Source organism: Dendrobates tinctorius, unplaced genomic scaffold, assembly GCF_039654945.1.
Source record: "Dendrobates tinctorius isolate UK_male_01 unplaced genomic scaffold, ASM3965494v1 ptg000029l, whole genome shotgun sequence".
Taxonomy (NCBI): domain Eukaryota; kingdom Metazoa; phylum Chordata; class Amphibia; order Anura; family Dendrobatidae; genus Dendrobates; species Dendrobates tinctorius.
The window spans coordinates 40,860,001-40,883,970 of NW_027361697.1; the positions used below are offsets into that span (position 1 = coordinate 40,860,001).

The window sequence follows — 23,970 nt, forward strand, 5'->3', positions numbered from 1 at the left end:
TCTCTCTGGCGATGAGAGGGTTAAACACCAAACAGGAAGGGGCGGGGACTACAAGTGTCAGGAGCCGTGATGGGAAGGTCGGCTCTTTTTGGTGATCCGGCTCATTCGGCTCCATTCACCATAAAGAGCCGGCTCTTTTTTTTAAATAGAAAATAGAAATCCGTTTTCCACAAACCTCCTTCTAGGTCTTTGCCTGTGCAGTGAGGGCCTCATTCTCCACCTGTGTGACGCAGTGTAGACTGTTAGGCTGGTTTCACATTAGCGCTTTTTAAGCGCACGCACGGCCGGGGGTAGCTCCGCCCCCGAGCCGGCTCTCTGCCCGGCGTGCCCGCCCCTTGCTTGTAGCTCCGCCTCCTAGCGGACAGCGGCGCCTGCGATCGGCGCACCCTATCTTTAGCATGGTATATGCTAAAAGCATGGCTTTTTAAGCGCACGCACGGCCGGGGGTAGCTCCGCCCCCGAGCCGGCTCTCTGCCCGGCGTGCCCACCCCTTGCTTGTAGCGCCGCCTCCTAGCGGACAGCGGCGCCTGCGATCGGCGCACCCTATCTTTAGCATGGTATATAGCCCCCCCAGCATGGTATAATACAGCCCAGCATGGTATATAGCCCCCCCAGCATGGTATAATACAGCCCAGCATGGTATATATGCATCCCAGCATGGTATAATGCATCCCAGCATGGTATATAGCCCCCCCAGCATGGTATAATACAGCCCAGCATGGTATATAGCCCCCCCAGCATGGTATATAGCCCCCCCCAGCATGGTATAATGCAGCCCAGCATGGTATATAGCCCCCCAGCATGGTATAATACAGCCCAGCTTGGTATATAGCCCCCCCCGGCATGGTATAATACAGCCCAGCATGGTATACAGCCCCCCAGCATGGTATAATACACATTAGCGCTTTTTAAGCGCACGCACGGCCGGGGGTAGCTCCGCCCCCGAGCCGGCTCTCTGCCCGGCGTGCCCGCCCCTTGCTTGTAGCGCCGCCTCCTAGCGGACAGCGGCGCTTGCGATCGGCGCACCCTATCTTTAGCATGGTATATGCTAAAAGCATGGCTTTTTAAGCGCACGCACGGCCGGGGGTAGCTCCGCCCCCGAGCCGGCTCTCTGCCCGGCGTGCCCGCCCCTTGCTTGTAGCGCCGCCTCCTAGCGGACAGCGGCGCCTGCGATCGGCGCACCCTATCTTTAGCATGGTATATAGCCCCCCCAGCATGGTATAATACAGCCCAGCATGGTATATAGCCCCCCCAGCATGGTATAATACAGCCCAGCATGGTATATATGCATCCCAGCATGGTATAATGCATCCCAGCATGGTATATAGCCCCCCCAGCATGGTATAATACAGCCCAGCATGGTATATAGCCCCCCCAGCATGGTATACAGCCCCCCCCCAGCATGGTATAATGCAGCCCAGCATGGTATATAGCCCCCCAGCATGGTATAATACAGCCCAGCTTGGTATATAGCCCCCCCGGCATGGTATAATACAGCCCAGCATGGTATACAGCCCCCCAGCCCCCCAGCATGGTATAATTTAAGCGCACGCACGGCCGGGGGTAGCTCCGCCCCCGAGCCGACTCTCTGCCCGGCGTGCCCGCCCCTTGCTTGTAGCGCCGCCTCCTAGCGGACAGCGGCGCCTGCGATCGGCGCACCCTATCTTTAGCATAGGGTGCGCAGATCGTGAGCAAGCCGTGCGCTAGTTGTGCTTTGACCTGCGCTGCGCACTTTTGACGGTGCGCCGTGCGCGCCAAAATCGAACTTTTCGGATTTTGGCGCGCACGGCGCACTGTCAAAAGTGCGCAGCGCAGGTCAAAGCACAACTAGCGCACGGCCTGCTCACGATCTGCGCACCCTATGCTAAAGATAGGGTGCGCCGATCGCAGGCGCCGCTGTCCGCTAGGAGGCGGCGCTACAAGCAAGGGGCGGGCACGCCGGGCAGAGAGCCGGCTCGGGGGCGGAGCTACCCCCGGCCGTGCGTGCGCTTAAAAAGCGCTAATGTGAAACCAGCCTTACTCAGCATTGCTGCTTCCTCAGATTGTCAGCTCTTGTGATCAGGCCCCATCTCCTCCTCGTTAACATGTGGCATTTTTTGTTAATGTCCTTTGTGAATTAGTAAGTGCTGTGATATGTGTTGGTGCACCTGATGCCTCCTGATCCTGATGCAAACGCAGCTCCGTGCGTCCCTATGTTAAGTATAGCGATGTAATCTGGATCAGGATGCATCAGGATTGCTACACATCACAACGCACCGTACCAAAACACTAGTGGGCTGTATCATACCATGCTGGGGGGCTATATACCATGCTGGGCTGTATCATACCATGCTGGGGGGGCTATATACCATGCTGGGGGGCTATATACCAAGCTGTGCTGTATTATACCATGCTGGGGGGCTATATACCATGCTGGGCTGTATTATACCATGCTGGGGGGCTATATACCAAGCTGTGCTGTATTATACCATGCTGGGGGGCTATATACCATGCTGGGCTGTATCATACCATGCTGGGGGGGCTATATACCATGCTGGGGGGCTATATACCAAGCTGTGCTGTATTATACCATGCTGGGGGGCTATATACCATGCTGGGCTGTATCATACCATGCTGGGGGGGCTATATACCATGCTGGGGGGCTATATACCAAGCTGTGCTGTATTATATCATGCTGGGGGGGCTATATACCATGCTGGGGGGGCTATATACCATGCTGGGCTGTATCATACCATGCTGGGGGGGCTGTATACCATGCTGGGCTGTATTATACCATGCTGGGGGGGCTATATACCATGCTGGGCTGTATTATACCATGCTGGGGGGGCTATATACCATGCTGGGCTGTATTATACCATGCTGGGGGGGCTATATACCAAGCTGTGCTGTATTATACCATGCTGGGGGGGGCTATATACCAAGCTGTGCTGTATTATACCATGCTGGGGGGGGGCTATATACCAAGCTGTGCTGTATTATAGCATGCTGGGGGGGCTATATACCATGCTGGGCTGTATTATACCATGCTGGGGGGCTATATACCATGCTGGGCTGTATTATACCATGCTGGGGGGGCTATATACCAAGTTGTGCTGTATTATACCATGCTGGGGGGGGCTATATACCATGCTGGGTTGTATTATACCATGGTGGGGGGGCTATATACCATGCTGGGCTGTATCATACCATGCTGGTGGCTATATACCATGCTGGGCTGTATCATACCATGCTGGGGGGCTATATACCATGCTGGGCTGTATTATACCATGCTGGGGGGGCTATATACCATGCTGGGGGGCTATATACCATGCTGGGCTGTATTATACCATGCTGGTGGGGCTGTATTCCTTGCTGGGCTGTATCATACCATGCTGGGGGGGCTATATACAATGCTGGGGGGCTATATACCAAGCTGTGCTGTATTATACCATGCTGGGGGGGTTATATACCATGCTGGGCTTTATCATACCATGCTGGGGGGCTATATACCATGCTGGGCTGTATTATACCATGCTGGGGGGGCTATATACCATGCTGGGCTGTATTATACCATGCTGGGGGGCTGTATACCATGCTGGGCTGTATTATACCATGCCGGGGGGGGCTATATACCAAGCTGGGCTGTATTATACCATGCTGGGGGGCTATATACCATGCTGGGCTGCATTATACCATGCTGGGGGGGGCTATATACCATGCTGGGGGGGCTATATACCATGCTGGGCTGTATTATACCATGCTGGGGGGGCTATATACCATGCTGGGATGCATTATACCATGCTGGGATGCATATATACCATGCTGGGCTGTATTATACCATGCTGGGGGGGCTATATACCATGCTGGGCTGTATTATACCATGCTGGGGGGGCTATATACCATGCTGGGGGGGCTATATACCATGCTGGGCTGTATTATACCATACTGGGGGGCTATATACCATGCTGGGCTGTATCATACCATGCTGGGGGGCTATATACCATGCTGGGCTGTATCATACCATGCTGGGGGGCTATATACCATGCTGGGCTGTATTATACCATGCTGGGGGGGCTATATACCATGCTGGGGGGCTATATACCATGCTGGGCTGTATCATACCATGCTGGGGGGCTATATACCATGCTGGGCTGTATTATACCATGCTGGGGGGGCTGTATTCCTTGCTGGGCTGTATTATACCATGCTGGGAGGGCTATATACCATGCTGGGCTGTATTATACCATGCTGGGGGGGCTATATACCAAGCTGTGCTGTATTATACCATGCTGGGGGGCTATATACCATGCTGGGATGCATTATACCATGCTGGGGGGGCTATATACCATGCTGGGCTGTATTATACCATGCTGGGGGGGCTATATACCATGCTGGGCTGTATTATACCATGCTGGGGGGGCTATATACCAAGCTGTGCTGTATTATACCATGCTGGGGGGCTATATACCATGCTGGGCTGTATTATACCATTCTGGGGAGGCTATATACCATGCTGGGCTGTATTATACCATGCTGGGGGGGGCTATATACCATGCTGGGCTGTATTATACCATGCTGGGGGGGCTATATACCATGCTGGGGGGGCTATATACCATGCTGGGCTGTATTATACCATACTAGGGGGCTATATACCATGCTGGGCTGTATCATACCATGCTGGGGGGCTATATACCATGCTGGGCTGTATCATACCATGCTGGGGGGCTATATACCATGCTGGGCTGTATTATACCATGCTGGGGGGGCTATATACCATGCTGGGGGGCTATATACCATGCTGGGCTGTATCATACCATGCTGGGGGGGCTATATACAATGCTGGGGGGCTATATACCAAGCTGTGCTGTATCATACCATGTTGGGGGCGCTATATACCATGCTGGGCTGTATCATACCATGCTGGGGGGGCTATATACAATGCTGGGGGGCTATATACCAAGCTGTGCTGTATTATACCATGCTGGGCTGTATCATACCATGCTGGGGGGCTATATACCAAGCTGTGCTGTATTATACCATGCTTGGGGGCTATATACCATGCTGGGCTGTATTATACCATCAGGGGGGGCTATATACCATGCTGGGCTGTATTATACCATGCTGGGGGGGCTAAATACCATGCTGGGCTGTATTATACCATGCTGGGGGGCTACATACCATGCTGGGCTGTATTATACCATGCTGGGGGGCTATATACCATGCTGGGTTGTATCATACCATGCTGGGGGGCTATATACCATGCTGGGTTGTATTATACCATGCTGGGGGGCTATATACCATGCTGGGCTGTATCATACCATGCTGGGGGGGCTATATACCATGCTGGGCTGTATTATACCATGATGGGGGGCTATATACCATGCTGTATCATACCATGCTGGGGGGGGGCTATATACCATGCTGGACTGTATTATACCATGCAGGGGGGGCTATATACCATGCTGGGCTGTATTATACCATGCTGGGGGGCTATATACCATGCTGGGTTGTATCATACCATGCTGGGGGGCTATATACCATTCTGGGTTGTATTATACCATGCTGGGGGGCTATATACCATGCTGGGCTGTATCATACCATGCTGGGGGGCCTATATACCATGCTGGGCTGTATTATACCATGCTGGGGGGCTATATACCATGCTGGGTTGTATCATACCATGCTGGGGGGCTATATACCATTCTGGGTTGTATTATACCATGCTGGGGGGCTATATACCATGCTGGGCTGTATCATACCATGCTGGGGGGCCTATATACCATGCTGGGCTGTATTATACCATCATGGGGGGCTATATACCATGCTGTATCATACCATGCTGGGGGGGGGCTATATACCATGCTGGGCTGTATTATACCATGCTGGGGGGCTATATACCATGCTGGGCTGTATTATACCATGCTGGGGGGGCTATATACCATGCTGGGCTGTATTATACCATGCTGGGGGGGCTGTATACCATGCTGGGCTGTATTATACCATGCTGGGGGGCTGTATACCATGCTGGGCTGTATTATACCATCTGGGGGGCTATATACCATGCTGGGGTGTATTATACCATGCTGGGGGGCTATATATCATGCTGGGCTGTATTATACCATGCTGGGGGGCTACATACCATGCTGGGCTGTATTATACCATGCTGGGTTGTATCATACCATGCTGGGGGGGCTATATACCATGCTGGGCTGTATCATACCATGCTGGGGGGCTATATACCATGCTGGGCTGTATTATACCATGCTGGGGGGGCTATATACCATGCTGTATCATACGATGCTGGGGGGGCTATATACCATGCTGGGCTGTATTATACCATGCGGGGGGGCTATATACCATGCTGGGCTGTATCATACCATGCTGGGGGGCTATATACCTTGCTGGGCTGTATTATACCATGCGGGGGGGCTATATACCTTGCTGGGCTGTATTATACCATGCTGGGGGGCTATATACCATGCTGGGATGCATTATACCATGCTGGGGGGGCTATATGCCATGCTGGGCTGTATTATACCATGCGGGGGGGCTATATACCTTGCTGGGCTGTATTATACCATGCTGGGGGGGCTATATACCATGCTGGGATGCATTATACCATGCTGGGGGGGGGGCTATATACCATGCTGGGCTGTATTATAACATGCTGGGCTGTATTATACCATGCTGGGGTGTATTATACCATGCTGGGGGGCTATACACCATGCTGGGGGGTATATACCATGCTGGGATGTATTATACCATGCTGGGGGGTTATATGCCATGCTGGGCTGTATTATACCATGCTGGGTGGCTATATGCTATGCTGGGCTGTATTATACCATGCTGGGGGGCTATATACAATGCTGGGCTGTATTGTACCATGCTGGGGGGGGCTATATACCATGCTGGGCTGTATTATACCATGCTGGGGGGCCTATATACCATGCTGGGCTGTATTATACCATGCTGGGGGGCTATATACCATGCTGGGCTGTATTATACCATGCTGGGGGGGCTATATACCATGCTGGGCTGTATTATACCATGCTGGGGGGCTATGTACAATGCTGGGCTGTATTGTATCATGCTGGGGGGGGCTATATACCATGCTGGGCTGTATTATACCATGCTGGGGGGGCTATATACCATGCTGGGCTGTATTATACCATGCTGGGGGGCTATATACCATGCTGGGCTGTATTACACCATGCTGGGTTGTATTATACCATTCTGGGGGGGCCATATACAATGGTGGACTATATACCATGGTGGGTTGTATACCATGTGTTGCTGGGCTATACACTATGCGGCTGTGTTATATACCATGGGGGAACATTTTACATTATATTCTATTAGGGGAGGCTGTGTTATATAATATGGGGGGGGGCTACATTATATTCTATGGGGAGGTGGGCTGTATTATATTCTATTTGGGGCTACATTATATTCTATAGGGGGCTGTATTATATTTATTATATTCTATGGGGGCTGCATTATATTCTATGGAGGGGCTACATTATATCCTAGGAGGGGGTTGCCATATATTCTATGGAGGGGCTGCATTATACTATATGGGGGGGACTGCATTATAGTCTATACAGATATTATATCCAGCCCTGCATAGACTCAATATTAGATAACAAATAGCAAATAACTTTGTTGCCCTATGAAGGGGGGGGCAAAAAATTTCTTGCACAGGGGCCCACTACAGTCTATGTCCGCCCCTGCACTAGTGTGAACGGAGCCCCACTCATGCAGCCCCTAACCAGGAGCCCCCATACATGCTCCCAATACATTTTATTATCATTACCACAGCATAGCACAGGGCACCACCCCTTCTAGTGAGGCAGGAAAGATCACTGTATGACAGAGCAGCATGCGGGCATAGTCTATATTATGTCTGCAGACTGGTCCCATACAGCACATCCCTCGCTTCCGAGCATGCTCAGTGCCACAAAACGGATCCCAGCACATGGAAGCACATGGATCTGTGTTCTCCTGGATCCGTGCTCCATAGAGCTCCATGTTAACTCCAGACGTGTAGCTGCAGATCCGTGCGTCTCCCTGTGCCTGCGTGTTTTTCAGATGACACAAAACTGCAACAAGTTGCGTTTTTGTGTATCTGATAAAATATGCAGATATGCGGATCTGTGGGAAAACGGTGACATCTGGATGCACACGCAAGTCCCATCCGTCACCACTGAAAGTCAATGGAGACGAAAACGAATCCGTGTGCAGCCAGAATATGCAAGTGTGACACCAGCTTATCCTATATAATGATTGGGGCTGGCCCGAGACCTCTCCACAGGTTTTACCTAAAATCACTTTATATTACTTCCCCTCCCCTTAGGGCTCATACTCACTAGCAAGAGAGTCGGACGATTCTTGTGCGAGTCTCACGCATGAAAACCTGGCCCTGGAACTGGAGCGTGCGGCTGCATAGAAGTACATGTAACCGCACGCTCCGGTCCGAGTGCTGGCAGCAGCGCCAGGTTTCCATGCGTGAGACTTGCACGAGAATCACGTGCGTCTCTCACAAGTGAGTGTAAGCCGCTAGCAGCAACACCTGCCGCCGTCTCCCCTCCTCCCTCTGGTGTTGTCCTGAATCCTCCTGCCCTGCGATCACCGGGATCGTTACATAGCGGCACTAACGCTGTAACGGATGAGGTAACGCCCCCATTGGCCGCAATGCTACTAACGCATCCAAAATCGGCCTGATGCGTTACTTCATGGCGCCCCCACAAATGCTGCAGACCGCGCTCCAGGGGGCGCCAGCAAGTAACGCATCAGGCCGATTTTGGATGCGTTAGTAGCATTGCGGCCAATGGGGGCGTTACCTCATCCGTTACAGCGTTAGTGCCGCTGTGTAACAGATCCCACTGAACGCAGGGCCATAAACGCAATGTGAACCCGGCCTAACACTATGAGAAGATGATATACCAAACAATGTGCGGAGCCTCTCCTCCTACACACCATATACTGTATGTATACGCCAGGGAGGAGGGGACAGGAAAGTGCAGCTTTATTTGGGACTAAAGGTAACGCACAGCTCATTGCAGATGATGATGATGACAATGTGCTGCGTCCCTCCTCTCACACATAGTCACACACTATATATGCCATGGAGGAACTGGCAGGATATATTTGGGACTGAAGGGTTAACTCACGTGCATTTATTCACAGCTCCTCCCCCAGATGAGTCACAGTCAGGATTCACTGCTTCCAGGCGCCAGAAAAAAAAAAACCGGCTCATTCACCCTGCAGAGCCGGCTCATTTCGTTCACAGCAGGGAGCCGGCTCTTTGTATCGGATCGTTCACGAACGACACATCACTAGCACGGAGCGGAGGGCCGGGAGCTGAGGCTGCAGAGCCGGGAGGTGGGTGCCGGCTGCCATAGCTGTGTCTGTATATCCCACGTGTCCGGGTGATGTATGAGCCAGGAGTGTATACATGTCTGTAGCGATTGTTTAACGACAACTCCCAGCATGCCCTGCTCTACGAGTGTATACACTGTACAGTATTAGGACTCCCCTCTTACAGGAGCTGTCCACCACTGGAGGCCCCTTTCTTAAGATCTATAGTTTCCCATATGAAGAATATATCTGATCACTCCCAGATCTGCGGCGTTGCAGCAATGTCCGCACTGTGTCTCCGAGCACGTATGTGATGGTATGTCATGTGAGCACTGCAGCCAGCGATGGGTTGCAGCGTTCTGTCAGGCTGCAGCTCATCAGTGGCAACTAATTAGCTGCAGTGCTCACATGACATAACATCACATACGTGCTAGGAGACACAGTGCGGACATCGCTGCAACGCCGCAGATCTGGGAGTGATCAGATATATATATTTTTTATTTTATGTGGGGGACACGCGCTCCTTGGCCGGCGCACGTTTGGGGCCCATGCAGTCCTTGGCCGCCGGCGCACATTTGGGGCCCACGCAGTCCTTGGCCGCCGGCTCACGTTTGGGGCCCACGCGCTCCTTGGCCGCCGGCGCACGTTTGGGGCCCGCGCGCTCCTTGGCCGCCGGCGCACGTTTGGGGCCCGCGCGCTCCTTGGCCGCCGGCTCACGTTTTGGGGCCCGCGCGCTCCTTGGCCGCCGGCTCACGTTTTGGGGCCCGCGCGCTCCTTGGCCGCCGGCTCACGTTTTGGGGCCCGCGCGCTCCTTGGCCGCCGGCTCACGTTTTGGGGCCCGCGCGCTCCTTGGCCGCCGGCTCACGTTTTGGGGCCCGCGCGCTCCTTGGCCGCCGGCTCACGTTTTGGGGCCCGCGCGCTCCTTGGCCGCCGGCTCACGTTTTGGGGCCCGCGCGCTCCTTGGCCGCCGGCTCACGTTTTGGGGCCCGCGCGCTCCTTGGCCGCCGGCTCACGTTTTGGGGCCCGCGCGCTCCTTGGCCGCCGGCTCACGTTTTGGGGCCCGCGCGCTCCTTGGCCGCCGGCTCACGTTTTGGGGCCCGCGCGCTCCTTGGCCGCCGGCTCACGTTTTGGGGCCCGCGCGCTCCTTGGCCGCCGGCTCACGTTTTGGGGCCCGCGCGCTCCTTGGCCGCCGGCTCACGTTTTGGGGCCCGCGCGCTCCTTGGCCGCCGGCTCACGTTTTGGGGCCCGCGCGCTCCTTGGCCGCCGGCGCACGTTTTGGGGCCCGCGCGCTCCTTGGCCGCCGGCGCACGTTTTGGGGCCCGCGCGCTCCTTGGCCGCCGGCACACTTTTGGGGCCCGCGCGTAGTCCTTGGCAGGCACACTTTTGGGGCCCGCGCGCAGTCCTTGGCTGGCGCACGTTTGGGGCCCGCGCGCTCCCTGGCCGCTGGCGCACGTTTGGGGCCCGCGCGCTCCTTGGCCGGTGCGTGTTGTTCTGTCCCCACTTAATGGCGATTAAAGGTATGCAGACATGTAAGTGAGAGAAGTTCCTACCTTTGTGTATCCAATAAGCGAGGCAGACATGACCCTTAGCAGCTTCTCAGATAAGCATACACGCGTTGTGATGAAGAACAATGTTGGTTTATTCCGTAGATAACGATTCAAACATTACACTGAGTCTCTTGCATGGAGCTTGTCTCTGGAGTCGCTACTTGCGGGTCAAAAGACTTTGCTTCCTCAGCTCATGAGGGAGAACAGTTCTCTCAGGTAAGATGTCTGCCGATGACTGAGCAAACAGGAAGAGAAGAGGCTGAAGAGAAGCCCCTCCCCATAGGCTGAACAAGGAAAGACCGAGGAACTAAATGGTCTGGCCAGTAGATGGCAGCAGAGACAAGCGAAAAAACATAAATACATTTCTTTAACTAGAAACATGCATGGAACAGCACACTCCCCGTCTGGAATTCACTATGGGGATTCCACTATTGTCCATAATAATAATAAACCTAAAAGAAAGGGCATGTTAAATGCAACAATTAAAGTTCAAAAAATCAGAAAAAACGGCCAAACTTCGGGTGCAGAACGCTCATCCCGTAGTGGCGCTCTCGATAGGCAGTAAGAGGACGAGTTCATGGATTGGCCTCGCAAAGATCTTCGTCTCACCCTTCCTAAAGACCCTCAGCTCCACCTTCCGCACGTTGCCGTCCTGGCTAGGCAGTGTCCTGGTAACAAGTCCCAGAGGCCAGTCAGTCCTTTCAGTGGTCTGGTCTTTCATGAGGACCAGATCTCCTTCCTTGATATTCGGCTTGGGATGTCGCCACTTCCTTCTCCCTTGAAGAATGGTAAGGTATTCCTTCCTCCATCGGTTCCAGAAGTAGTCGGCCAAATATTGGACTCGTTTCCAGTGTCTTTGGTAGGTGTTGGCATGAGTGAAATCTCCGCTGGGAATTACCGCGTTGTCGATCTTCTGAGTAAGAAGGATGTTGGGAGTCAACATGGTTGGTACCTCTGGATCCATTGACACCGGCACAAGGGGTCTCGAGTTGATGATGGCTGAGACTTCGGCTAAAAGAGTCACTAGAGTCTCATGCGTGAGTCTCGAGGAGTTGACGTCCTTTAGCATGGAGTTCAGGATGTTGCGTGAGATTCCGATCATCCTCTCCCAGGAGCCTCCCATGTGAGAACTGTGAGGAGAATTGAAGATCCAGGTGCAACCCTTGTCTGCCAGCTGGTCTTGGATTGGCTTGGTGTCGATGTTCAGCTCTCTACATGCACCGACGAAGTTGCTGCCGCGGTCGGACCTCAGCTGCTTTACTGGTCCTCTGATGGCGAGGAATCTTCTCAAGGCGTTAATCAGGCAGGAGGTATCCATGGACTCTAACACCTCGATGTGAACGGCTCGGATGCTCAAGCAGGTGAATAGCACAGCCCACCGCTTACTGTCCGCACGGCTGCTACGAGTTCTGCGTGTGGATACCATCCATGGTCCGAAAACGTCTAGGCCCACATAGGTGAAAGGTGGTTCCATGGAAAGTCTATCTGTAGGTAGGTCGGCCATTTGTTGGCACAGTTGCTTTCCTCTCACTTTGCGACAGTGCACACAATCGTGAAGTATTTGTGCTACACGTCTCTTCATCCCGACAATCCAGAGGCCTGCAGACCGTAGAGTGCCCTCTGTAATTTGCCTGCCTTGGTGTTCAGCCCTTTCATGATGATGATGGATCAGTAAGACTGTAACGTGGTGTTTGTTGGGAATGATGAGAGGATTTTGCTCTGCGACACCGAAACGAGCCTGGCTTAAACGACCGCCAACCCTCAGTAAGCCGAAGCTGTCCATTACTGGGTTTAAATTGGCGAGGGGGCTTCTTAATGGAATCTGCTGTTTGTTATTTAAGCACTTCCATTCGGTGGCGAATTCGCTCTGTTGGAGGTGGCGTATAATGAGGGACTCACTACGGGAGATGTCCTCAGCAGAAAGAGGTCTGTGGCATACATGCCAGCGATGACAGTCCTTGTCTTTAAAGTCTGCACGATAACATCTGGCGATGTGCACTAACCTGGCAACAGTCCTGACGAGTCTTAACCAGCTGGAGAAACGTTCAAAACGTTGGCAGCCGAGGTAGGATGTTTTCTCAGCACTGGTGGTCAGGGTATGGACCTCAGTTCGGACATCTGGATCGTTGTCTGGATCTAGGATGCTGAAGTCTTCCTGGACACCTTCTTCTGACTGTCTCAGCAGGAATTCTGGACCTGTAAGCCAAGAAGAGTTAACGAAAGAAGATATAGACATGGGTCTGGTTGCAAGATCTGCTGGATTCAGCTCCGATGGTACGTAACGCCATTGTTCCGGTTTGGAGGATCTCCTGATCCTTTCGATGCGGTTACTGACATACACGTAGAATCGTCTCGATGTATTGTAGATGTAACCCAAAACGACCTTGCTGTCGGTGTAGAATTGGACCTCATCTATTTCGATACACAGTTCTTGTAGTATGAAGTCAGCAATTTCCACTGCCAAGACGGCTCCACAGAGTTCGAGTCTGGGGATGGTGTGGTCGGGCTTCGGGGCTAGCTTCGCCTTGCCGAACACCAATCCGACGTAGCTTTGCCCGCTGGCGTCCATCACCTTCAGGTATGCAACCGCCGCTATGGCTTCTGTGGAGGCGTCTGAAAAGACGTGGAGTTCTTTCCTTCCGCTAGAGGCAAGGGAGATTTTGGTGTAGCATCTCGGGATGTGAATATTGTTCAATCCGCACAACGACTGTTTCCAAGTTTCCCATTTTTTCTCTTTGTCGGAGGGGAGCGGGGTATCCCAATCCTTGACAGTTTCAGATAGTTGTCTCAACAAGGATTTGCCTTGTATGGTGATGGGCGCCACGAACCCCAGCGGGTCAAATAAGCTGTTCAGTATGGAGAGGACACCACGTTTTGTGAACGGTTTGTCCGAGCAATTCACTTGAAACCCGAAGGAGTCGGCTGCGAGATCCCATCTGATGCCTAGGCTCCTCTGCACGGGTGGGCTGTCTAGCCCCAAGTCAATGTCCTTGAATCCAGGGGCGTGATCACCCGAATCAAAGGCTCTCATTACGGTCGGGCTGTTTGAAGCGATTTTATGAAGCCTGAGCCTTGCCTGGGCCAGCATACCTTGGGTCCTCTTGAGCAAATCAATGGCTGCTTCTTCAGTGGGCAGTGATTTGAGCCCGTCGTCTACATAGAAGTCTCTTTCAACGAAGTCTCTTGCGTCTGTGCCATACTCAGACTCTCCCTCTGATGCGGTCCTTCGGAGACCGTAGGTTGCTACTGCGGGTGAAGGGCTGTTCCCGAAGACATGGACTCTCATACGGTATTCCACCATCTCTTTGTTGGTGTCGTTGTCCTTGAACCACAGGAATCTGAGGAAGTTCCGGTGGTCCTCCCTGACTAGGAAACAGTGGAACATCTGTTCGATATCGGCAGTGATGGCGACGAGTTCTTTCCTGAACCTCAGCAACACTCCTACTAAGTTGTTCGTCAGGTTGGGACCTGTGAGGAGGACATCGTTGAGTGATACGCCTCCATGTTTGGCGCTGGAGTCAAAGACAACCCTGATTTGGTTCGGTTTCCGTGGGTGGTAGACACCAAATGAAGGCAGATACCAGCACTCTTCGTTCTTCTTCACGGGAGGAGCGGGTTCCGCGTGGTTGTTGCGAAATATTCTGTCCATAAAGGCGACAATGTGCTCCCTCATTTCAGGTTTGTGGTTCATTGAACGTTGAAGAGAGTTGAATCTGTTCTGAGCTTGGTCTCGGTTGTTTGGCAGTCTTACCCTGGTGGATCGGAAGGGTAATGGAGAGACCCAGTGGTCGGTTTTGTCCTTAGAGAACTCACGGTCCATTATGTCGATTAATTCTCTGTCCTCCACTGACAAGGCTACTTTATCGTCGTCCTTGGTGATGTGAAAGACTGATCTTCCCAAGTTGTCGGTACGCAGAGAAGAAGCGATGTCAGGCAGCTGTATTGAGTCTGGGGGCTTCTCTTTCACTTCATAGTGATGAGGACATGGCCTTAGGCAGGTTGTGCGTCCGTCTCCATGGACGTAGGTCCTGAAGGAGTCGATTTCTGATCGATCAACGCACACGTTTCCTATGACTACCCATCCGAGGTCCAGTCTCTGGGCGTATGGTGCGTAGTCAGGTCCGTTGCACTGTTGTCGCACCTTGTGTACCCTCAGGTTGTCTCTGCCGAGCAGGAGTAGAATCTCCGCGTTGTTGTCCATAGGTGGGATGACGCTTGCGAGGTGCTTCAGGTGCGGCTGATGAAGTACAGCTTCTGGGGTAGGAATTTCACTCCTATGGCTGGGTATTTGGTTACATTCAACTAGCGTTGGCAGAGGTATTTCAGTCGTCCCGTTGATAGGAGAAGCGATGAATCCCTGGGCTCTTCTGCCGCTAGTCTCTATGCGGCCTGAGCAGGTGTTCAAGGTGTAGGGCTCTGATGGTCCACTAATTCCGAAGGCTTCAAAGAATTTGGCTCCTGCCAGGGACCGGTTGCTTTGGTCGTCTATGATGGCATACACCTTCATTGCCTTTTCTGGATGTCCTTCGGGGTAAACCTTGATGAGGCATATTCGGGCGCAACATTTCTCCATGCGGCCCTCTCCACATACTTCTGAGCATGAGCAGGAGACAGTTGTGGCGGTGTCGGTCTGATTCTGTGGCTCCCCGCCATGACTTGGAGCGGGAGCAGTGGTGACTGCAGCCGGTGTGTCTAGCTATTCGGGTTGAGTGCATGGCTGAAACATGCTTTTCGCTGTGGCACTCCCCACACTTGACTGTGGATTTGCAGTCCTTGGCCATGTGCTCAAGTGATGCGCAGCATTTGAAGCAAACCCCGAGCTCTGTGAGGATCTCCTTGCGCTCCTGTAGGGTTTTGGATCTAAACCCTTTGCACTTGGTCAACGAGTGTGGCTTCTTGTGGATGGGACATTCACGATTAAAGGATTTATCTCGTGTTGAGACGATGTTCTGTTCGTCTGTGGGCGTTGCAGGTGACGGTAGCTCGGTCTTCCTAACGCTCACAGCTCTCTTAGTGTCTCTGCGTTTGTATGTGGTGTTTTCATACCTTGGCGCAGGAGTTGGTGCGGCTGTCGAAGCGTTGGACTCTAGGAAGTCAAGGCTGGGGTCATTCCTCATCTGGGCCTGTTCATCGATGAACCTGCAGAAGTGGATGAATGGAGGGAAGGTAACGTCGTTCACTCCTTTGTATCTTGATACTGACATTGCCCACTTTTCCTGCAGGCTGTATGGCAGCTTCACCACGATCGGGTTTACTCCATGGGCTGAATCCAGATAGCACAGCCCAGACAGACGAGGGTCTCTTTTGGCGAGCTCCAGCTCCATTAGCAGGTCACTTAGGTCTTGCAGCTTGTGGACGTCTTTAAGGTTGATCTTTTGGAAATCCTGCAGTCTCTTGAATAGGGCTTTCTCTATTGCCTCTGCGCTGCCAAAGGTGCGTTCCAGCCTTTGCCATGCGGCAGCGAGACCTGCTTCTGCTTGTCCCACGTGGACCGCTCTGAGGCTCCTGACGCGGGTTGAAGAGCTTGGACCTAACCACTTTATCAGGAGGTCAAGTTCCTGTTCTTCAGTTAGGTTGAGATTGGCGATGGCTGCCTTAAAGGTTGCTTTCCAGGCCCTGTAGCTCTCTGCACGATCATCAAACTTCGTAAGACTGGTGTTGATTAGCTCTCTGCTCACCATGAACCTGGCGAACTCGGACATATCCGACTTCTCACCACTCGTTGCCACGACGACTCGTGATGCCCCTGGGGCGTATGGGCCGCCTGGTGTGAATGGATGAGCTGTTCCCGGATAGAATGATGTTGCTGCAGGGTTGAGCTGTGGTTTAGCCCTTGAAGAATCTGACGAATACCGCTTGAGCTGTAAAGGTGGGTCAGGAAACACTTGGTTGCCATCTTGTGGTGACTGTGTTTGAGAAGGTATCTCTGGGAGTACGTTGGAGGTTTTGGTGTCGTCGACTTGGACGGTACTGTAGACCGGGGTTGCTACAGGTAGCTGGTTTAGTACATAGTCTTTCGTGCGATTGACTGGATCGTCTGATTCCAGTGGTGGCAAGTTAGCTGCATCAGGACCTTGGATCAACGCCTGCTCAAGTAGTCTCACTTTAGCTAGTGCGACCTCCTCTTCCATCTGTGACCAAAGAATCTTCAGCTGAGCCTCCGCTTCTGCTTCTGCTCTCTTGGCTTCCACTTCTGCCCTTTTTGCTTCCACTTCTGCCCTTTTTGCTTCCACTTCTGCCCTTTTTGCTTCCACTTCTGCCCTTTTTGCTTCCATGTCTGCTTCTGCCCTTTTTGCCTCTGCCTTAGCTTCTCTCTGTGAAAGAACGTCTCACTCTGGATTCCTCTGCCTTTATGCGGGCCTCTAGTATCCTGTCGCTCATGGTTGAACTTCTTGAGGACGATGCCCTGGATGACCGAGAGGAACGTTTAGATGAGGTCGATCGGTGTGACCTGGTTTCTTGCAGGTGAGAGATACGGTGTTCAGCCTTGTTTATGGCATGTTGGACCTTGGCGTCTCTCTCCTTGTCCGTCTCTAGCGCCTCACTGAGGTCTGGAAGAGCTTCATCAGAATTAAAATCTTTTAGAAGAGCGATGTACTTTGCTGATAGTCTCTTGTACCTTTCACGGGCGGTGTTCAGCCGCTCCATGACGGATTGCAAGCTTGCGGCGTTGCCTGATGAGGATTCGAGTCTTGACATATAAGAGGTGACGCATTCCCACTGTTCTTCCAGGTGATCAGATAGCTCATCTTTCATATTGTGATAGTTTTCAAGCACCTTTATAGTTGGTTTGGCAGAACGTTTTGGTCGGGTGACTTGGTCTGCTTGAGATGTGGGGTCTGCCTCCTGGGCTTCATCGTGGACGGTATCAGGTTGTATTTGCACTGTTTCATCAGTAGGGACCTGTCCGAGGTCTTTTTCGGCCATTTTGAATAAAGGTGTACTGTCTCTTTAAAAAATTCAACTTTTGAATCGGGGTCCGAAAATCGCTGTGCGGCTCTGCGGGAGGTCCCGGATGAGATTCCCAGAGTGGCTTTGGCGAAACTTGGGGGTTCGCGGATCGCTGATGCGCGGTAATGAGGTATGGAGTACTGCAGGCCTTTAGGAGCGATGTGGCCAGAAGGAAACAGCAGGTGCATAGACAGTCCTCATTAACAGTACGAGCAGAGTTATTGCAAGATGTGGCAGGTGGTGGAGCTACTTCTAGGCTTGTCCAGACGTGCACTGCTGCAGGCAGACTGGTGTGCGAGGCTTGTTGCTGGGCAGATTACACATAGGGAGACGGGGCAGATGGAGATCTGTAGCTGGGGTGCTGGGCTATAAGGAGGTTTTCTAGCTGCTTATGAGCTTTAAAAGTAGTCTTCTGACTTGTATGGGCCGACAAGCTAGTCTTTTGACTGTTCTGTCCCCACTTAATGGCGATTAAAGGTATGCAGACATGTAAGTGAGAGAAGTTCCTACCTTTGTGTATCCAATAAGCGAGGCAGACATGACCCTTAGCAGCTTCTCAGATAAGCATACACGCGTTGTGATGAAGAACAATGTTGGTTTATTCCGTAGATAACGATTCAAACATTACACTGAGTCTCTTGCATGGAGCTTGTCTCTGGAGTCGCTACTTGCGGGTCAAAAGACTTTGCTTCCTCAGCTCATGAGGGAGAACAGTTCTCTCAGGTAAGATGTCTGCCGATGACTGAGCAAACAGGAAGAGAAGAGGCTGAAGAGAAGCCCCTCCCCATAGGCTGAACAAGGAAAGACAGAGGAACTAAATGGTCTGGCCAGTAGATGGCAGCAGAGACAAGCGAAAAAACATAAATACATTTCTTTAACTAGAAACATGCATGGAACAGCACACGTGTTTCGGACCTGATAATCGTTTGGACTGTTGCTGTAGTGTTTTCCGTGCACCCAGACGGGTGAGCTGATTGCTCCTACTTCAGATCCATATCTCATAGGAGCATTTTCCACAGCTGTCAGTCACACAGGACTGTTTAGGGTGAGGTTTTGTGACCGTTTCTCTGGTGCGGCTGTGTTGTGACTTTTGTCCCCCACCTCTGACACACGTCTGCCCGTGCGCTCTACAATAACTGTTGTCTTGTACTCCACTTGTACAGTGAGACGGGCCGACATCTGCAGCCACCACATAACCGGACCTGTTAGGACAGTGGTGTGAGTGTGTGTGCTGTGTCGTTGTGTTCCCTATGTCATGTCTGCCCCTGTTCTATCTGCAGATACTCGCCTGAAGTGTCGGAGACAAATCCCAGGACGATGGCAGAAGAGGGTGGACCAGTGGACGTGGATGGCAGCATTATGGAGGGGGTGAGGAGGCGCAGATTTCTATCCAATATCAGAATACGTTCCCTTTGGTAAACTGCTGACAATATACCATAGAGGAGTGTAACGGGATCCAGTGTTTGTAATGAAGCTGTCACGTTAGAAAAGTTCTTGTATATTACAGTTACTGGATATGTTAATGATTGGTGGGGGTCTGGGGCTTGAGACCACTGCCAATCAGTTAAAAAACAGCTCTGAAGTGCTCGGCTCCTGCATGAGCCTCCAGCACAGGCAGTGTATGGGGTCAATAGGAAGTCTGTGGGTCGGTACATTAAAGGGGTATTCCTATCTCCAAGATCCTATCCCAATATGTGGTAGGAGTAATAATAGTGTTAGCAAATGCCTCCAATTAGAAATGTATAGTTTTTCTGATTCACTATCTCTTTCCTCGTGCAGGACCTTAGGCATCCATGGTTAGACCACTGATATAGTGACAGCTAGTTGCTAGTGGTGGTAACCATGGATTCCTAAGGTCCTGCAATGCCAGCATATGAGGAAAAAGACATAGCGAATCAGAAGAACTATACTACGTTTCTAATTGGAAGCATTTGCTAATATAATTGTTATTATTATTACACCTACTACATATTGGCATAGGATCTTGGAGATTGGAATACCCCTTTAACTTAGAGGGGTTTTTGTGCCCATAGTTTTTATATTAAGCCTGATCAACCAACTCCTCTTAGGAGGGAGCTGCACACTTCAGAGCTGTGTTTTGACTGATTGGTCGGAGTCTTAAGACCTATACTCCCCACAGATCACATGTAACATATAAAAAAATATTTTTCAAAACGATAGTTACACTTAAAGGGGATATCAGGGAACTTTAAAAAAAAAAAAAAGTCATGTAGTTGCTAATACAGACAAACCCCTTTTTGTTGTTTTTAATCAAATATAAAAATTGTTTCGAGAATAAGCACTATAAAAACATAAGGATAAAATAGAAAAGTGTCAATGAGTACAATACCGCTCATAGGAGATATGCAGATGTGAATGCAAACCTACTGGGATCAAAATTGGTAGTCTAAATCTGGCCATACAAAAAGAGCTGTCTATGGATCACATAAACATAATAGATGAAAAGGTCTTACTAAAATACATATTGTGCAGGAAGAGTAATCTAAGCAATAGGTGAATTATTTCTGAAGGTATATGTATTCCAGAGGGCCCTCGCTGGAAATTCACAGGCAGTTATTTAGGCAGTGACACAAGTGTTAGTATAGTCAGTTACCCAGTAATACCATCATAGTGATACAGGAAAGATGTATATCTTTGTACCGTGTTAGCCAGTAGATAGAAAACTATTCAGAATTGAGAGTCCTCAGTGGTTGATACCTTTTAATGGCTAACTGAAAAGATGGTAACACATTGCAAGCTTTCGAGACTACTCAGGTCTCTTCTTCAGGCTAGACTAATACAAAATCTGAAGAGTCACATATTTATGCACAATACAGCCTAGAAAAAATGCAATAGATAAGACAAGTGATGTGAAGCAGAACTATCAATATGGTAGAGGGAGAAACATAGATATTGGACCACTGCATAGATAAGGAGTCCGGATGTTTTATAGTCCTCTGATTGGGGTCTCCTAATGTGCCGTGATGCCCCCACCAGGTCTTGAAAGCAAATTCCTTAATTGATGTAAAAAGACATAAATCCATGCGACACATTCATTCCAGCACTGAGAGTGTCAAAGGTCGTCATAAATTTATACTCCCAAACACATCTCTCTCTCTGAGATGTGAAGTTACCTTTCAATACCAGTAATTTCATATCCCTGGTGTTGTGGTCCATCATACAAAAATGTTTTGCCACAGGTAGATCCATTCTTTTTTCTCATTGTGTGACGATGAGCATTCATCCTTGTTCTAAGCTTTTGCCCTGTCTCCCCTACATACAGATCCCCAGTTGGACATTTAGTACAAATAATTAAGTACACCACATTAGATGTGATGCAGCTGAAAGTACCTGGGATCTTGTAGTCCTGATGTGAGTTGGGGATCTTTATCTTGTCCGTGGTCATTATAAATGGACAAGTGTTACATTTTTTCTGGTTGCAAGGAAAGGTTCCTGCAGCTGTTGGAGAGGACAGGGAGCTTCATAGTGATAGCACCGACATGAATAAATAGCAGACTTGTACAATTTGAGGTTGAGGGTAACCCCAACGCGTGTTTCGCGTTAGCCTCTTCTTTTGTGGGCATGTCACCTGGACCCGTGGAAGCGCCAGACAAATGTGAAACGGCCGTAGTCCATGGCTCTCCCTGCATCCCCTCTGCTTACCATTTAGATGTCCCACTAGTATTGGACTTTCTATTCTAAATGAATTGACGAGTGCTTTTTCTTCTTTTAAAAAAGGTTTTATGAAATATATTTGAGCAAATGAGCCAACAAGCTCACAGAAGGGTATTAATTAAGCACTTTTTTTGATTGGTGGCACAGTTCTTCTGTTTGGACATTTACTGTATATAGTACAGTTGGCGATGGCTCACGTGCTTCTGTTTTTTCCTCTTAATCTTGGTGTTATAGGGAGGTCAGATCCTGCGTATCTGCACGGCCCTGAGCTGTCTTCTAGGTATTCGAGTCCGAGTGTCAAAGATCCGAGCAGGGCGAAGCACGCCGGGCCTAAGGTACATCTCTTATGTGTCATTACGGGAAGGACAGGTTATTGCTTAGTTTTACTGTTCTTGGCATTTTTCTGTCAGGTTTTCTAAAAGCTTACAAGAAAAAACCCAATAAAGCTGCTAGATATGTAATACAGACAGTGTGTGTAACTCCCCATTTTTAATATGTGGATAGAATCGCCTTCTAAATATAACTTGACCATGTTCACATACAGCAGAGTTTTTTTTTTTTGCACTAAAAAAAACTGTTCAAAACTCCCTTTTCGCAGTATTTTTAAGCCTTTTTTACATTCTTTTGGGAGTATAAATAATATTTGTGCTTTGTCTACCATACATGTTTAAGAAATTTTTGTTGTATTAACCAAAAACACTTAAAATAAAAAGTTTGCGTTTTTTACAGCGTTTTTGTGTGAAAAACCGCTGAAAGAATTGACACGCTGCAGTTCTCAGGTTTAGTCAGTGAAATTAAATCCAGCTTGTGCATGAGATTTCTGAAATCTAGCAGCTTTTGCTGTAAAATGCAGCTTTTATTTTGCATAAAAAAAGTGCTGCATGTGAACATGGCCTTATAAATGTAACAAATGTAAACCTTTTTAGCCTTTCTACCTCCTCTTCCACATTTATTGTGATCCAGTCACACTTACACCCCAGTCACTTACCCCCCAGGACGAAGCTCACGCGAAACGCGCGTCGGGGACCACAATAGCACAAGGTCGTATACTTCATTATGTTTCTTTATGGGGCTGTCATGGCATACCAGGGGAATGGGAGCAGTAGATTGTAGGAACCCTTTTGGGTCATTTACCTTGGCATGTGCGCTGATATTTCTACTTGCTCACCACCCCATGATAAGATCAAAGTATTGTGGCAGTATTGTTCTATACATATGATGGTATTTGTATTATATGTTACATATTTTAGACTGGGGTTTCTGCTTAAATTTTATCCATTAAGACACTTTTTCCTATTCTTAGCCTATGGCTCACTGCTGTACTACTTAACATCAGTGTCTTTATGCTGGGTACTTACCCTTACTAGTGTCTTTAGTTATTGATTCTTCCTGGAAGCTGCAGAAATAACGCTCTAGTGACATATACTCTGGTGGTGTTTTCATCTAATTAATATACCATAAGTGTTACAATTATAGTGATGACTATATTTTGAACACCTAGTTCGTCAGATTGGACTCTTACCCATGAATACGCCCCTTTTTTTGTAGCTTTGAGCACAATACTAATGGAATTGTAATGTCAATGCACTTTGTGGTGTCCTATTGGATACTCAAGTCCTTTTCATGATTGTCTATGTCTTTTTGTATTGATTGAAATAAAGCTTGTTATTTTTATGGCTATATGCTTCCCTGATCTTTTTGGATGGTATGATTATTAGGAAGTGCCATTTATCTAGGCCCTACTTGTTGTATTTATTGTGATCCAGGCATAGAGCTCAATCCCTCTCTCTCTTTCTGGATTTGACAAGGCAACATGATTTAAAGGGTTATTTCAAAAAATCACTGTATGGTCTCATAACAATGTACACATACATTTATTTATTTGTGCCAATATGACTCATTTTGTAATCTGGTGGGTTTTGCAATTATAAGCACCCAAAGGTGCCCCTCCGGGCCTCATTTACCCTCTAATTACCATTAGAACCATCCTGCTGCTGTTCCATTGCTCCTGGTTGATCATGCACAGTGCAATGTATCCCAGTTGGCTTCCTGCCAGGATAATGTGACTCTACCTCCACTTCTTGCATAATGTATGCTATGTGTAGAACACACTCTATGCTCCTGTGCAGGCCCTGCCTGACCCATTTTATCTTCTGCCACCTGCATCAGAATAGCTTCCTGTGCATTTATATCATTAGTTGGTTTTCAGCGGAGAGACACTGTCCTCTGCTACTCCGCAGCAAAGCTTGTAATAACTTGGCTCAGCAGAGCTGTCACAAGCTGAGCTGTGTTTGATGTCTGTAGCAAACCGCTTATTGATGGAAAATTGCAAATGCTGCTCTATTGATGCATATGGTAAAAGATAAGATTGGCCAGACAGTTGTATACATGGCCATACACTGCACAGGAGAATGGAGGGCATTCTAAACTTAGATGGTGTGCCAATTATTTGTGATGGATG

At 50.0% G+C, this 23,970-nt stretch overlaps 2 protein-coding genes across 2 annotated transcripts in view; one reads left to right on the plus strand and one right to left on the minus strand.

The window, feature by feature from the left end:
* DBT (dihydrolipoamide branched chain transacylase E2) overlaps nucleotides 1–11,016 on the minus strand; it is a 47,454-nt gene extending 36,438 nt beyond the window's left edge. The window contains exon 1 of the mRNA XM_073571647.1: nucleotides 10,887–11,016. Within this exon, the coding sequence (XP_073427748.1) occupies nucleotides 10,887–10,916 (30 nt within the window). The 5' untranslated portion in view covers nucleotides 10,917–11,016. The remainder of the gene's footprint in view (nucleotides 1–10,886) is intronic.
* The window catches only part of RTCA (RNA 3'-terminal phosphate cyclase), a 39,478-nt gene continuing 24,679 nt past the window's right edge, over nucleotides 9,172–23,970 (plus strand). Inside the window, exons 1-3 of the mRNA XM_073571652.1 lie at nucleotides 9,172–9,360; nucleotides 19,115–19,202; nucleotides 21,744–21,844. Coding sequence (XP_073427753.1) covers nucleotides 19,152–19,202; nucleotides 21,744–21,844 — 152 coding nt within the window. The 5' untranslated portion in view covers nucleotides 9,172–9,360; nucleotides 19,115–19,151. The remainder of the gene's footprint in view (nucleotides 9,361–19,114; nucleotides 19,203–21,743; nucleotides 21,845–23,970) is intronic.